The sequence below is a fragment of the Cucurbita pepo genome, chromosome 4, assembly GCF_057944985.1.
Source record: "Cucurbita pepo subsp. pepo isolate OVF chromosome 4, ASM5794498v1, whole genome shotgun sequence".
In the NCBI taxonomy this organism is placed as follows: domain Eukaryota; kingdom Viridiplantae; phylum Streptophyta; class Magnoliopsida; order Cucurbitales; family Cucurbitaceae; genus Cucurbita; species Cucurbita pepo.
The window spans coordinates 11,932,358-11,947,659 of record NC_141801.1 but is presented as its reverse complement, the minus strand read 5'-3'; the positions used below and the strand labels follow the sequence as shown (position 1 = coordinate 11,947,659).

General features: G+C 37.3%; 4 protein-coding genes across 4 annotated transcripts; all 4 read right to left on the bottom strand.

The window, feature by feature from the left end:
* Window positions 1–2,939: 2,939 nt before the first annotated feature.
* Window positions 2,940–5,686, bottom strand: LOC111793356 (two-component response regulator ORR22-like). Its single transcript, XM_023675200.2, has 8 exons — window positions 5,662–5,686; window positions 4,633–4,758; window positions 4,338–4,490; window positions 3,868–4,245; window positions 3,720–3,796; window positions 3,220–3,637; window positions 3,056–3,141; window positions 2,940–2,963 (listed from the first exon to the last, which is right to left on the bottom strand). The coding sequence occupies exons 1-8, from the start codon at window positions 5,684–5,686 to the stop codon at window positions 2,940–2,942; spliced, it is 1,287 nt and encodes a 428-aa protein (XP_023530968.2).
* Window positions 5,687–5,895: 209 nt separating this feature from the next.
* On the bottom strand, window positions 5,896–7,042 carry LOC111793715 (xyloglucan endotransglucosylase/hydrolase protein 22-like). Its single transcript, XM_023675728.2, has 3 exons — window positions 6,717–7,042; window positions 6,439–6,632; window positions 5,896–6,343 (listed from the first exon to the last, which is right to left on the bottom strand). Exons 1-3 carry the CDS (start codon window positions 7,014–7,016, stop codon window positions 5,971–5,973), a joined length of 867 nt encoding a protein of 288 aa, XP_023531496.2. The 5' UTR covers window positions 7,017–7,042; the 3' UTR covers window positions 5,896–5,970.
* Window positions 7,043–9,506: 2,464 nt separating this feature from the next.
* On the bottom strand, window positions 9,507–10,694 carry LOC111793714 (putative xyloglucan endotransglucosylase/hydrolase protein 23). The gene is made up of 3 exons (XM_023675727.2): window positions 10,380–10,694; window positions 10,110–10,303; window positions 9,507–10,005 (listed from the first exon to the last, which is right to left on the bottom strand). The coding sequence occupies exons 1-3, from the start codon at window positions 10,653–10,655 to the stop codon at window positions 9,615–9,617; spliced, it is 861 nt and encodes a 286-aa protein (XP_023531495.2). The 5' UTR covers window positions 10,656–10,694; the 3' UTR covers window positions 9,507–9,614.
* A 1,372-nt stretch (window positions 10,695–12,066) lies between these two features.
* Window positions 12,067–13,717, bottom strand: LOC111793713 (xyloglucan endotransglucosylase protein 7-like). Its single transcript, XM_023675726.2, has 3 exons — window positions 13,056–13,717; window positions 12,768–12,961; window positions 12,067–12,559 (listed from the first exon to the last, which is right to left on the bottom strand). The coding sequence occupies exons 1-3, from the start codon at window positions 13,680–13,682 to the stop codon at window positions 12,166–12,168; spliced, it is 1,215 nt and encodes a 404-aa protein (XP_023531494.2). The 5' UTR covers window positions 13,683–13,717; the 3' UTR covers window positions 12,067–12,165.
* Between the last annotated feature and the right edge of the window lie 1,585 nt (window positions 13,718–15,302).

Here is a 15,302-nt window from a genome sequence, read left to right as displayed (position 1 = left end):
GCTTTGATCAATTACGTATCATTGTCAGCTTCATAGTTTTAAAACGCGTCTACTAGAGAGAGGTTTCCACACTCTTATAAGGAATGTTTTGTTCTTCTCTCCAACCGACGTGGGATCTCACAATCCACTCTCTTTGGAGGCCAGCGTTCTCGTTGACACACTGCCCAATGTTTGGCTTTGATACCATTTGTAACAGGTCAAGCACAGGAGGATAGATTATCTACTCCATCCTTATCAATATTATTAGTTTACTTTTCCTTTACGAAAACGGATCAATAATTTGCTAAAAAAAATATAATCAAGTGTGACATAAAAAAGAAAGAGCCGGAGTGAAGAGTTTAGATGTAAACCAAATAATTGAGCAGAGAAACGTTTGGACACGATGAGTAAGATAATACCAAATACGCAACTGGGTGTGTTTGTTTATAACATTTAGGCGATACATGTGGGGGTAAGTGGAATGGAATGGAATGGAAGTAACCATTTATTATCATTAGAGATTTTTAAAATATTGGTTTGTAAACTGACAATCCATTTGAGTGTTGCCATTACCGGAGCCGACAGGCCATCCGTCTCCACTGATTCTTTCCAACCCTCTGTCCCTCTCTAATTCCAAAGCCGATCCATTTTAGTTGCACCAATAGTGAATCCTTTATTCTCATATAACCCATCTCAAATTCTTCATTTTTCTACAAAACCCACTTCTCATTTCCCCTTTTTCTTCAAACCCATCTTCTTAATTCTCCTTTTGAGCTCTTTTTTCTTGTTGCTTTCCTTCTCATGGAGTTTAAACACCATCAGCTCAACCTTGGCCTTTTCCTAGAACCCTCTTCTTCTTCTTCTTCTTCTTCTTCTTCCTACTCGGCTCCTGTGAGCCCATGTAGCGAGCAGAGGGTTTACCCATGCAACTATTGCCAGAGGAAGTTTTATAGCTCACAGGCTTTGGGAGGCCACCAAAATGCTCATAAGCTGGAGAGGACTTTGGCGAAGAAGAGCAGAGAGATAAGGGCATACCGAGGAGATCATGAAACCAATATTACGATGAATTCGACCCATTTGTGGAAAGTTGAGACAATTACAGCTGCAGCACCTTTAGTAATTGGCCCACATGGGGTTGATGGTGGGAGAGAGATAAGGGGTTTCGCAGCTGAAAATCATCATCTTCATCATCATCATCAAGATGATATTGGCCACCTTGATTTGTCTTTAAGGCTCTGAATTTCTCTGTTTTTGTTTTTTCACTTTTACGTATAAATTTTATATAATGATTGAAGCCCGTAAAGAAGAGGTGATGAATTGAGAGTATTTTATGTGTTTCATCTTTATATTCTCTTCGAAACAAAGCCCCACATTGTTTCGTGTTCTATGAGTCCATTTATAAGCTTTTCTCTCTTTTCAGTTTTAGTTCTCTATTTGTAATTACTGCCTTAATTATGAAAATTATTTACTTTTTTTTTTTTTTATAGCAGATATGTAGTGATCAGTGGAAATCAATTGTGTGGTTGTATAAATCAAGAGCTACTTAGTGATTAGAAGTTGCATTATTGAACATGTTTTAGGGTTTCGATTATGTATGCATTATTATTAAGACTCAATCATGAAAGTTGTAAAGAAAGCATATGCCACTTTTCATACTAAAATGCAAAGACAACATAAAGTGAGGATCATCAAGTTGGGTTATTTTATAGATATTTTTACTAAATGCATGGTTGTTGGATATAAATTTCAAGGGGGATAACTTTTGAAACAATCAAAAAACAAACTCTTTCTTGGGGGCATATTTAAAACTTTATAAAGTATTTTGAAAAAGTTATGGATATTGGAATGTCCAATCCCTGTCTGCTTTGTCATGTTACGTATCACCGTCAGCTGCAAAGTTTTAAAATGTGTCTATTAGGGAGAAGTTTTCACACTTTCTCTCTTTAACCGATGTGGGATCTCACAATCCATCCCCTTGGAGGCCTAGCGTCATATCGCTGGAACACCACTCGATGCCGACGCCCAGCGTCCTCATGGTTTTAAAATGCGTATACTAGAGAGAAGTTTTCACACATTTATTAGGAATGTTTCGTTTTCCTCCCCAACCGAAGCATCCCTTATAAGGGTGTGAAAACTTCTCCCTAGCAAACCCATTTTAGAACCATGAGGCCGACAAGCTACGTGACGATTATGTTCTTCTTACCAACATAGTATATTGTCAATGTCAATATCGAAATTCCAATGGTTTGAACTTCTTATCTCTAATCTTTCAATTCCAATAGAGAATTAGAAGCGAAAACAGGAAGGGGAAGGCAAAAGGTATGAAGTATTGATGGGAGGGATTGCAATTTGATAAGAAGAAAGAATTTCTATTATGAGCAAATCACATAACAACTCCAAATCACAACATCTTTCCTTTGAGAAACTCAGTTTTAAGAACTAAGAAGGTGTTGGAGGTAACAAAAAGGAAGAATGATTTTAGACGTAAATGAATAAGAATAACAAAGGAGGGACCCAAGTTTCCATATCAGAGATGCTCCACCTTACTTCTCCTAACCTACATTTTCTCTCAAATCATAATCTAACTTTAATTACATTACATATAATGAACACAAACTCCATACTCTATTTTATAAATGTGGAGCCTAAATATAACTATTTTTAAGTTTTTTCTTCATTGCTTTTATCCCTTTAATTTAAACATTGTTCAATTATTAAAACCCTTAAATGGGGAAGGAAACAGAATCCAGCATATAAACAAAAATATTTTTATACATAATGGATGAGTAGTCCACTACAATATATATTCATCAACTTCCTAAACCCTAAAGTTACATATATTTCTATATCTATATCTATATCTATATATATATATAACCTGAGATTATGCCATAGATTGAGCACTTTCTATTCTGCAGGTCTTCAACTTCAGAGACCAAACAAATTTCTGGACATCAAACCTAGAAAGCTTCTTCACTTTGAAACTGTCGAAATGCATCAACAAAATATGAACATGAAACCTCAACAAAACAAAAACAAAAACAAAAACCATATCCTTTGTTAGAATTAAGGTTACCTGTTTGAAAATATCACCGAGTTCGTCATCCATTAATAAGCTGACGTGGGAATTTCCCTTAACCAATTGCATTTGAGAACATTGTCCTGAAAAACAATACACCAAAAGGATCAATTGAGAACATTCATTAATTGAGATGATATTATAGTTGTATTGGCACATACCCGGAGTAGTGTTATTGTTGGGAAATCCCCACCCAAGATTCCCTGCTTCTTCTGGAATTTCTCCCATATTATCCATCGGGCAATTTCCAAAACTTTGAGGGTAATTTGAATTCATGTTGTTACTTGGACCGAATCCTAAGTATTGGTCACATGGTTTTGACATCAAATTATTGGATGCAAAATTATTGAACCATTTGAATTCAGGCACCGGATAGTGATTTTTACTTCCTTCAAGTTCTTCCATTGATGATCTTCCCAGATTCGAGAACTGAAATTGGTCAATTGTTGAAACATTGTTTCTTTGGCTCATCGAATTCTGGATTTTTGACGCCTTAATTGAATTTCTATCGTAGCAGTTCTTCTTGCCAACCAATTTTCCTGCTCCGGTTGCCTTCTTCCTCAGCATATCTCTGTGTTTCTGAAATAAAAAATCTTGAAAATTGAGAACTGAATTGGTTACCAAAAACCCTATATCTCAAAGTTGATAAAATTGGACAAACCTGAAGATGACTGGCCACGTTTTCTCGTGATAAACGTGGATCGTTCATGAGCTTCAATATGTTATTTGGGACTCTCTCTGAAACATAAATGAAGTGTAAATTAAGAAGAATCTAGAAAGATTTGAACTTTAAGGCAAATAATCCTCACCCTTTTCTCCCAATTGCTCATAAGCTACAACAAATCTTTCATGCAATTCCTTTGTCCAAGAAACTCGAGGCTTCTTCTTAGAAGATGAACATGAATCAAAGTGATTGGAATCTATATTCATGTTCTTATCAATCGCATCATCTTCCTTGTCGATTACTGTGACCCTTTCATGAGAGATAATGGGTTTGTGTTGTTCTTGTTCTTGTTCTTGTTCTTGTTCCATAACATCAGGGTTTGGTCTTTTCCGACATCTTTTCCGCAAGACGTGTTGCCAAATATTCCTCAATTCTTGGAAGCTAACTGGTTTCAGTAAATAGGCCTCAGCTCCCTCCATAACACCCCTCTTCACCATCTCCAATTGCTCGTTTGCTGACACCACTGAAATCCAAAATTCCAAATTCAAAATTCATCAATAAATTCAAGTTTAGGTAAAAAAAAAAAAAAGAGTAATTTTGATGGGTTTTACTTACTAACAACAGGAATGTCGATTCCTTGACGAACAATCTCAAGGATCTTGAACCCATCCATGTCATGTCTTCCAACATTCGTAATAATGATATCAAAAGCTTCTTTTTCATCGTTCAGTAGCCTTATTGCTTCCGCTGTCTCCGTTGTTGCAGTTACTACACGTTCAAAAAAAAAAAAAAAAAAAAAAAAACATCCAAAACATGGAAAAATTGAAACTTTCAGAATGGGAAAATCGAGAGAAAATATGGGTATGAAACGAAAAACGTAAATGTTGAAGGAAATTAGAAAAGGAAGTACCTTTATATTGACACTTTTGAAGAAGTTGAACCAGATATTTGAGGCACACAATGTTGGCGTCAATTGCGAGTACTTTCAAGCCAATGGGGAATTGATCATTGTCCTTCTCTTCCATTATAATAAGCCCTGAATTCGCTTAAGCCCTAAATTAGGTGCGGATTGTTGGGGTTATGTGTAGCGAGAGTGCGATGAGTTGAGGGCCTTGTAATATGTAATATGGGTTGGGAGTCCCCACATTAGGAAAATTTGTTCTTTAAACAATATATGGAAACATAGGGTAAGAGTATCACTTAATGCCTTTTCAGTCCTACATTAGGAAAGTTATTGGAAGAATAGAAAAAATCTTTCAATTATTTAATCACACTACTTATTATTATTATTTTTTATTTTTTAAATTTCATAATTAATTGTTTGTGTGAATGTGAGTATATAAGCAAGACTTTGGGGCATGCTATATGTTACGTGGGGCAATAGAATTATAACAGCTCACTGTTAATAGATATTGTCTTCTTTGGCCTTCATTTTCGGGTTTCCTTGGCACTTGTTACCTTTTCCAACCGAGGTAGGATCTCACAATGACACATCGCCTCGTGTGTCCTTTTTGGCCTTCATTTTCGAGTTTCCTTGGCGCTCGTTCCCTTTTTCAACCGACGTGGGATCTCACAATAGCACATGATAAGATAAGGAATCACTACAAGGGGAATAAGATTCAGATTACCTTGTTGATCGAATATCTCAAGGCAAGAACATTGTTTGAGATTCGAATCACTCCACAAGCAAGATGGATCATGTCTAGCTTGAAAGCATATTGTATGATTGATGTCTCTTTTGTGTCCACCTCCTTCGGGGCTCAACCTTCTCGTTGGCACATCGCCCGGTGTTTGGCTCTGATACCATTTATAACGGCCTAAGCTCATTGCTAGCAGATATTGTTCTCTTTGCCTTTCCCTTTCGGGCTTCCACTAGGAAGAGGTTCCACCCCTTATAAAGAATGATTCGTTCTCCTCTCCAACCAACGTGGGATCTCACAAGAATTCTTGATACTCTCGACCATATGGTCTTCATTTGTGGGATCCTAGCTTAAATAGTATGGTTGTAGGAAGCTTGGTCTATCTTAGTGTAACTCTCCTAGATATTGCACATGTTATCCGTGTAGCTAGTGAGTTTGAGTTCATTGGTCTATTGCTCTTTGTTTTCCTCTGTTTATCCTACCTAATATAAACTTCGTTAATGTGCATTTTACAATATATATATGAATGAAAATATGCAAAGCGTTCACTTAGTTTTGAGAAATTGAACCCAAAATGAAAGGGGTATATATGTGATTGTGATTTCACATCAACATTCAAGAGGAAGACCCTGAGGGAAACGCTTGGTGTCAGTGCAGTAATCATAGAACATATATTTGGTCTGAGCCCATTTCATGCGCCGTTGGCTTACACGATCCAGCGTGGACGACAGCCACGACGCTGAACTTGAACTGCAATTGGACTTCCCATCGGACCACAAGCAACCATCGGCGCTTAGATTCTTGTACCATGCTCGGAACGGCGCCTTGGTCCAGTCAATCTTCACCGCTCCACCTCTTGTGGCCCAGCTGTCTGCGTTCCACAAGCTAGCGTATATCCTCATCGGCTGCCGGAGTGGGAAAGGAGCTCCCTTTTCCTTCTTGTTCTTCAGCTCTCTGATCGGAATCCCATCAACTGACAGCCTATCACAACACAACATCAAAGATATCAGCTTCTTGCTTTCAAAATTAGAACTTTGATTGTTTAATTTTAGGATTAAGAAGATTGATTTACTGACACGATATGAAGAGGAGTCCAGAGAATGGTGTAATTGTGAAAATCAGCTGTGGGGTCAAACCAAAGGAAGAATTGGGTCTCTCTTTTTCCGACGCCATGGAGGAACATGTTGGTCTGTAAAATGTAAGGATCCCCTTCAACTCTCCCCAAGAATTCAAAGTCTATCTCATCGTGAAACTCCCCTGTAGACGACACCTATAAAAACAATAACCCAAAACAGAGCATCCTCAACTCCATCACACAATAAAACAGAACAAACATTCTTAAATTCACACTCACGTAAAATGCAGTGACAGTGCCAGCAGAGTTTCCAGGAACAAGCTTGATTTGCAAATCAATCTTGGCAAATAAATATTCACCTCGAGATTGAAACCCGGAGCCCGAGGTTTGATCGAGGGTGACTCGGATGACTTCGCCATTGTCGAGTATTTGAACTCTGTCGTCTCCCCATGTGTGATCAATGTTCTTGTAGAAGTTGGCAGAGGCAGGCGTTAAAGATGCAAAGATCAGAAGACAAACAAATAACATATGGGTTGAAAACTTTGGAGAACAAGAAAGTGGAAGTGTCTGTTGTTCCATGATTGGATTAGTAATTGAAAACCGGAGGGCTTTATTCTGTGGCAATTGGTGTTGTGTTTGTATATTCTATTAATAATGGTGTGGGTGATGTGTCCATGAATTCACAACGTGAGAGCCACACAACGTTGTATGATCAGAAAGCGTGTCTTGCTGATATGCAAAAGTCAAATACAACAGATAGATCAGTCTCATGCAATCCTGAAAGTATTGGTTTTTTTATTTATTTATTGAGATTAAATAAGATATAGATATTGAAATGATCTGTTTGTGTGATTTGGGTAAGATGGGAACATTAAAAAAGTAGTACTAGTAGGTATTATCTAATTTTGAAAGAGAACCCCGCCCCAGCCTTTCATCCGATCAAAACATCTCATTTTGAGCCCATCTTGGACATGTAGTTCAAAAACCCAAACTATCACTAACAGATATTGTCTTATTTGGACTTTTCCTTCTCGACTTCTTCTCAATATTTTGAAAATAAGTCTGTTAGGAAGAGGTTTCCACTTCTTGTAAAGGATGTTCGTTCTTCTCCCCAACTGGTATGAGATCTCATAATCCACCTTCCTTCGAGGCCCAATGTCCTCATTGGCACTCGCGCCTTTCTCCAATCGATGTGGGGCCCTCCAATCTACTTCCTTCAGGGTCCAACGTCCTTGCTGTCACTCAATTTCGTGTCCACTCCCTTCGGGGCACACCGTCTCGTGTCCACCCCACTCGGGGCTCAGCCTTCTAGCTGGCACATAGTCTCGTGTTGGTCTTTGATACTATTTATAATAGCCCAAACTCACCGCTAGTAGATATTATTCTCTTTGAATTTTTCCTTTCAGGGTTCCTTTCAAGGTTTTTAAAACACGTCTATTAGTGAGAGGTTTCCCCACACTTATAAAGAATGCTTCATTCTTCTCCCTAACCGAGGTGAGATCTCACATTTTGTTAAGGATTGTTGGGGGTAAGTCCCACCTTGACTAATTTAGAGAATGATCATGGGTTTAGTAAAAAAATATATCTCCATTCGTACGAGGCTTTTTTGGGAAGCCCAAAGCAAAATCAGGAAAATTTATGGTCAAAGTGGACAATATCATACCATTGTATAGAGTCGTGATTCCTAACACATTCTGTCTCAATCCATGCGAGCGGCAGCTTACCAGTTTTAGAGTTAGTTGACCCTCACAAGATCACGACCTTTTGTTCCAACCGATATAGTGTGTGTCACCTAGGACAAATGAATTAATGGCAGTGGACAACAAAGTTATTTTGTTAAATATTCTGTTCGAAACACCGTTGTTGTGCAAAGTCAATCTCATGCATTTACATTTCACAATCATTATTGTTCTTACTTCCCATGTTCTATTTTCTCCTAATTCCAATTACAAATTAATATTCAAAATTGAGTGGCTCCGAAGATTTTCAAAACAATATAAAATATTGTATATTATTTATTTTTTAAAAAATATTCCATAAAGTTTATATTTTTTTCCCAATAATACAATTAAATTTTATAGAAAAAATACTCTTAAATCAAAAAATGTGTTTGACCAATTGATTTAATGGCAGTGGACAACAAAGTTATTTTGTTACCTATTTTGTTTAAAACACATATTGTTGCATTTACCATACACAAATATATTCATGCATTTATAATTTATTTAAATGGTATTTATATTGTTACGTGTTCTCTTTTCATGTAATTCACGTTACAAATTAATATTTAAAATTGAGTGGATTCAAGATTTTTTTAAATATACCTTTAAATAAAATAAAAACATAGTTTGGCGAATTGAGTTCATCAACAAAATTGGTGCTCCAGCATGAGTTGCAGAGTTTGACTTAGGAGGTGGTGATTTAATGGCACTGGACAATAACGTTATTTTATTACCTATTCTGATTGGAAACACAGCTTGTTATGTACTATCAATTTCATGCATTTACCATTCACAATCATATTTATGCATTCATTTAATGGTATTAATACTTTCTAGGTTCTATTTCTCTCGTAATTTGCACCATAACATGATATTCCAAATTCGATGAGTTTCATGTTAGACGAACACGACTTTTCACAATGGTATGATATTTGTCCACTTTGAGCATAAACTCTCACAGATTTGCTTTGAACTTCTCAAAAAATCTCATATTAATGAAGAGAGTATTCTTTGTTTATAAACCCATGATCATTCCCTAAATTACTCTTAGTCATTTTTTACTACGTTCCAGGAGGCTTGGAGTCATTTGTTTGACATTTGAGGATTTACCAATCTATTGACACGACTAAGTTTAGGACATGACTCTGATACCATGTTAGACGAACACGACTCTTCACAATGGTATGATACTGTCAACTTTGAGCATTTCCTCAAAAGATCTCACACTAATGAAAATAGTATTATTTGTTTATAAATTTATGATCATTCCTAGATTAATGGACGTGTACTCATAGGCTTAAGAAAGAGACTGCACAATTTAGTGCAGAGGATGAATTATAATTGGTGGTTTAGCATTCAAAAGTCGGCTGTGTATACAAAATCAATAGAAATGAATGTTGGGTAACAAATTGCAGAAAGCAATACAATAATTATGATAAATGGAAAGAACTGGAAGTTAGGCGGCGACATTGCATTCGGGAGGCAGGCCCTGAGGATATCGCTTCTTATCGGTGCAATAGTTGTAAATCATGAAGTTGTTTTGGACCCACTTCAGTTTTCCTTGGCTCTCGAAATCCAGATCCTGTGTGTACCACGACTTGTCGCTGACGGTCGACCCACAAGAAGCCTGTCCCCATGGCCAAATGCAGGCGTCTTCATTGAAGTTTCTGTAAGATGCGGTGAACGGAGCCAGACTCCAATTTGTCTTCACTAACCCCCCTCTGGTTGCCCAGTTGTCGGCGTTCCATAGACTGGATTGAATCCTCATTGGCTGGTTTTTGAGGAATGGAACGCCGATTGATTCCTTGTTCTCGAACACTCTAATGGGCATGCCGTCCACGTAGAAACTGCAAAGCACAAACAGAGGAAACAGAGGAAACAGAGGATACTCACATGTCAATATCAATTTGTAGTTGGGGTTTCATTTGATCATTGGCATTAGAAGACTTACATAATGCGCTGGGGATTCCAGATGATTGAATAGGTGTGGAAATCAGCAGTTGGGTCGAACCAGAGATAGAACTGTTGCTCTCTGTTGCCCTTTCCTTGGCTGAACACATTGGTGTGAACTATGTAAGGATCGCCGCTCAGATTGCCCAAAAACTCGAAATCTATTTCATCCCACGCTGACCCTTCTGAACGCAACTGCAAATTCAGAAACAAAATCCGTAAGAGTTGGATTGAAAAGAAAGAGGGCATTGAGTAAATGAAATGAACATACGTAGTATGCAGTGACAGTTCCAGCAGAGTTGCCAGAAACGAGCTTGATTTGCATATCGATCTTTCCAAACAAATACTCATTTATGGACTGAAAGCCAGAGCCAGTGGCTTTGTCTAGGGAAAGAGTAAGAAGGTCGCCATTGTCGAGAACCTGAGCTCGGCCATCTCCCCACGTAATGTCAGTTGTTTGGAAGAAGTTAGCAGCAGCAGCAGCAGAAGAAGAAGAAATGACCAAAGAGGCGAAGAGAAGAGAAAGCAAGAGAGTAGGGGAAGCCATAGTAAAAGGATGAAAGTAGGAGACTTGTGGGATGAGAAGAGAAACTGAAGCTCAATTTATAACGACGTGAAAGGAGAAAGGGATATGGAAGAGAAGGAAGGAGGTGAGAAGGATGGTAGAGAACCGCCATTAGAATGTTGCAAACAGCTGGATTAAAGCAATCAGTGCTTAAGGGATATAAGGCAAATCAATTAAGTGTTAAGAGTGGCATTAAGACTCCATTTGTGTGGGATGAGATGGTGTCATGGTTATGATTGTCGAATGCGCGTTGTTCATGGATGCATGCTTATTGCATGCTAATACTCTTGTCTGGTATCATTTTATTGTTTTTTCTTGCTTCCATGATGTATAATTTATATTGTATTCTGTAAGTATATGAGTTTCGGTATAATCATATCTACACTTAGTAGACTTGAAATGACTCAGAATGTACTGTAATTGGATGCGATCAGTTGTCAACTCTTCCCACTTAGATTTTATATGACCATTCTGCAAAATCGCCTCAAAATGTACTGCACGAGATGCGACCTTAGATTTTATATGACCATTTTGCTAAATCACATCTTGGCCTATCAGACCTGAATCGCCTCAAAATGTACTGCACGAGATGCGACTAGTTGTCAAATTCTCCACACCCGAAAAGTTATATGTTATTTAAGTAGATGTGTTGCCTTTTGCTTTCGGTCATATAACATTGCTTTCAATCTTTCTTTCAACCTTGTTTTTAAACTCCCTTTAGAAAATCTCTTTACCCCAATTTTTAAATCTTTCTCTCAGACTATAGACTTGAACATACATTGTCTAGGCGACCATCCCAAATTGGCTTGACTAAAATTTCGTATTTCTTTGAAAAGGCTCGATTCCCATAAATTCAACAAATATGAGTGTAAGGATGATCCATAGATGTAACGACCCAGATATTGTCCTCTTTGGCTTTCCCTTTCGGGCTTCCACTCAAGGCTTAAAACGTGTCTGCTGGGGAAGGTTTCCACACCCCAACCGTGGTTTGTTCTCCTCCCATCTCGGTCATCACAATAAATCTTCAAAATTAGTAATAATTAAATTCGAAAATATGTGGTATCCATATATGGGAAAATGTACGTTTTTAATTAAAAGGAAATAAATTATAATTGTTAGTGGAGTTGAGTAATTTTTGGTTGTATTGATAGTGTCACGCGTGTTCATGGTTTCTATTTTAATCTCCTAATTTAATGCTTATATTGTTTTTATTTTAAATCAATTTTATATTTTATATAAAACTTCGTAGCATTCAATCTTATTTATTTAACATTTTTTATGCCTACATATGTTTTTTCGGCTCTTTAGTAACAAATTTGAAAACAAAATGTTAAACATTTCTATTAAATTTTATTTATTAATTAAATAACTTCAAATGAAGTACAAACATGAAAGGAGAGTAAATGGAAGAGGTAGAGAAATCAAAAGAATCAATTTTGCAGATAAAAAACGCGTAAAACTAATTTTGAAGCTGTTCATAATCTTGCATATTCTATGGGTTGGTGGCCGGGACAGTGCACTCCCGAGGAAGGCCTTGAGGGAATCTTTTCTTATCGGCGCAATAATTATAAATCATATACTTCTTCTGAACCCATCGCAGCACTTTCTGGTTGCCGGCATCAAGCGCCTCCGACATCCATGGCGCCGAGTTCTGGCAGCACCACGACGCTGCATTGGTCCACACGCATCCATTGGCATTGTAGCTTCTGAAGGCAGCCGTGAATGGGGCCTTGGTCCAGTCCGTTTTCACCACCCCTCCTCTTGTCGCCCAATCCTCCGCATTCCATAAACTCGCGTATAATCTCATCGCCTGTTTCTTTGGATATGGCACCCCATTGGATTCCATGTTCTTGTACTCCCTTATTGGCCTCCCATCCACATAGAACCTAACCCCACGCCACACATTTCAATTAAGTCCTAAACTTTTTTTCCTTTTTTTTAAAAATTTTTTTTTTCAATCATATATATGTACACGTCCCCTGATTAAAGGGTTGATTATAAATTTATAAGTAAAGAATACATCTCCATTAATACGAGTCTTTTTTTAGAAACCAAAAGCAAAATCATGAGAGTTTATGCAATTGTGGTACTTACAGAATGCGAGCAGAATTCCATAGGAAAGAATAGGTGTGGAAGTCAGCCGTTGGATCAAACCAGAGATAGAATTGCTGCTCCCTATTACCTTGTCCTTGTATATAAATATTGGTGTGTACAATATAAGGTTGGCCACTCAAGTTCCCAAGGAACTCGAAGTCTATCTCGTCCCATGACGAACCTTGTGAACGTAACTACAATAATAATAATAATAATATAGTTTAAAACATAGGCATCAAATTAATGTAATGTAATGTAAACAACATAGCATATTAGTAATGTGGTTACATAATAGGCTGTTACGGTGCCTGCTGAGTTGGCAGGGACGAGCTTGATTTTCATATCAAATCTACCATTGAGATATTGTTTCTTGGATTGGAAGCCTGACCCAGAAGCTTTGTCAAGGGAGAGAGTCAGCAGATTTCCATTGTCCAAGATCTTTCCTCGACCATCTCCCCACGTCACGTCCACGTCTTGGTAGAAGTTTCCAGCTTCAGCCATTTTCTCAAACCCCAGCAGACAAGGAAGCAGAATGACCAAAAGTAGCATAGAGTAATTGTTTGAATAAGAAAAGAAGGCCATTTTTAAAAGGAATTTAATGAATGAATATGGGTTATTGCTGAAGAGGGCCATTTTTATAGGGTTGATGAAGAGGGCCATGACATAGAAAAATGGGGTGTGTTGGGGGTAGAAGTGGGAAAACACAGCTGGATGGCAAAACAACAAAGCAAAGAAATAAAGGTCAAAACCATTGATTCGTAATGGGTTTTCATTTTGAAACATGATTAAGCAGACAAAAACTGGGGGCAGTGGCAGCTGCTGGTGTACACCAAAATTGAGCACCATTTGGCAAATTCCCAGGTTTTGGCTTTCCGACCCATGTCCGGATTTGGACCCCGTGTTTTTCTTCCTCATTGGGGAAATTAAGAATGTCCTTGTCTTTTCTTCAACATTAACATTAATAGGTGGAACAGGGAATGGGGCTGTGTCTGTAGTAGCTTCTAGTGGATCATCTGACTGCCTGATGCACATAAATTTTCAATTATTAATATGCATTCAAACTCCTCTCTTTCCTCCATCATGGTTCTTACTTTAATTTTTAATTATTACATGGTTTTATTGTTTAATCCTTATGCTTATCCTTATCCCTTGCGTCAACTCCTATCCAACTTTCATACTAAACTATTTTTAAACTTAATTATCGTTTATTAGACCTAATTGTTCTAAGTTTTCAATTACAACTATGTACTTTTGTTATGTATTCCATATCCGGGTGCTTTTGTTACCATTGTATTTAAATTTTAATTAAATAAAAAGCGTATTGAACATAGTTTTGTCTATGAACTCATTGATATTATTGGTTTACATCAATCCCAAGCATATAGATAAGGATGCGCGCTTGTCTATTACTGTGAGGTTGACGTCGATACATAATGGGTCAAAACGAGCAATATCTACTAGGGATGTGTTTGTGTTGTTACAAATGATATTAGAATCAAACATTAGATGGTGTGTCAATGAGGATGTTGACCCACAAAGGGGTGAATTGTGAGATTCTACATCAGTTGGAGAAGGAAACGAAACATTCCTAAAAAAAGTGTGGAACCTTTCTATATAGTAGACGACGATACGTAACAGATCGAAACAAATAATATCTGGCGTGGATTTGGTATGTTATTAAATAAAGTAGTTAACTGAATAGAAAAATGTGGGATGTAAAATGGAAGAATACCAAAAGAGCAAAGCCAGCTTGCAAGTAGGTAAGCGTAGGAAAGGAAAAGAAAAGGGAAAGGGACTTTTTGGGGGCCAAATGGCAATAAGTACTCACAACCAATGAAAGGTAGATATCACTCACTTCAATTTCTTCTCTAATAATAACAATAATGTGTATTATTTTATCGAGTGACATTTAAGTTCGAGTAGGTTTGGACCATTGGGGGATATTTTCCATATGCTCTTCTTTCATATCTGTCGTGTTATTCTGATTGGAGTACGGATGTTTCTTCAAAAGAAAAAAAAAAAAAATCTTCTACATGGCTACTAAAATATATAAAGAGAATAAATATATAAAAATTAAGATTTTATTGTTTGTTTTTTTTTCATTTTCTAATTTGGCTCGTGTGTTTTGTGTTTGTGAATGCACGAGCATGAAGTTAGGTGGGGCTTTCATGAGAAAAAATATCTTAACCTTTTTTGTTTTTTTTTTTTAATTTAAAAAAGATAAATTATAAGAAGATAAATTGACTAGCAAAGAACTTGGAGAGAGTCTCACGTTGACTATTTAAGTAAATGATCTTTGTCTAACTTGAAATCTTTCTAATCTTTTAGAAGGAAGAAGATGAGAGGTTATCAAAAGTGAAGATTGTGGGATGAAATTGAGTGAAGAGGTTGGGGGGAGTGAGTTGTTGTGTGGCATGTAGAGATGTTCGAATCCAAAAAATGAAAATCCATGCACGCCCACTCTCGATGCCATCTGTGTCCAGCTCTGACTTCCCAGCTCCAGCCCCCACAAGTTGGGCATCATATACACGCAAT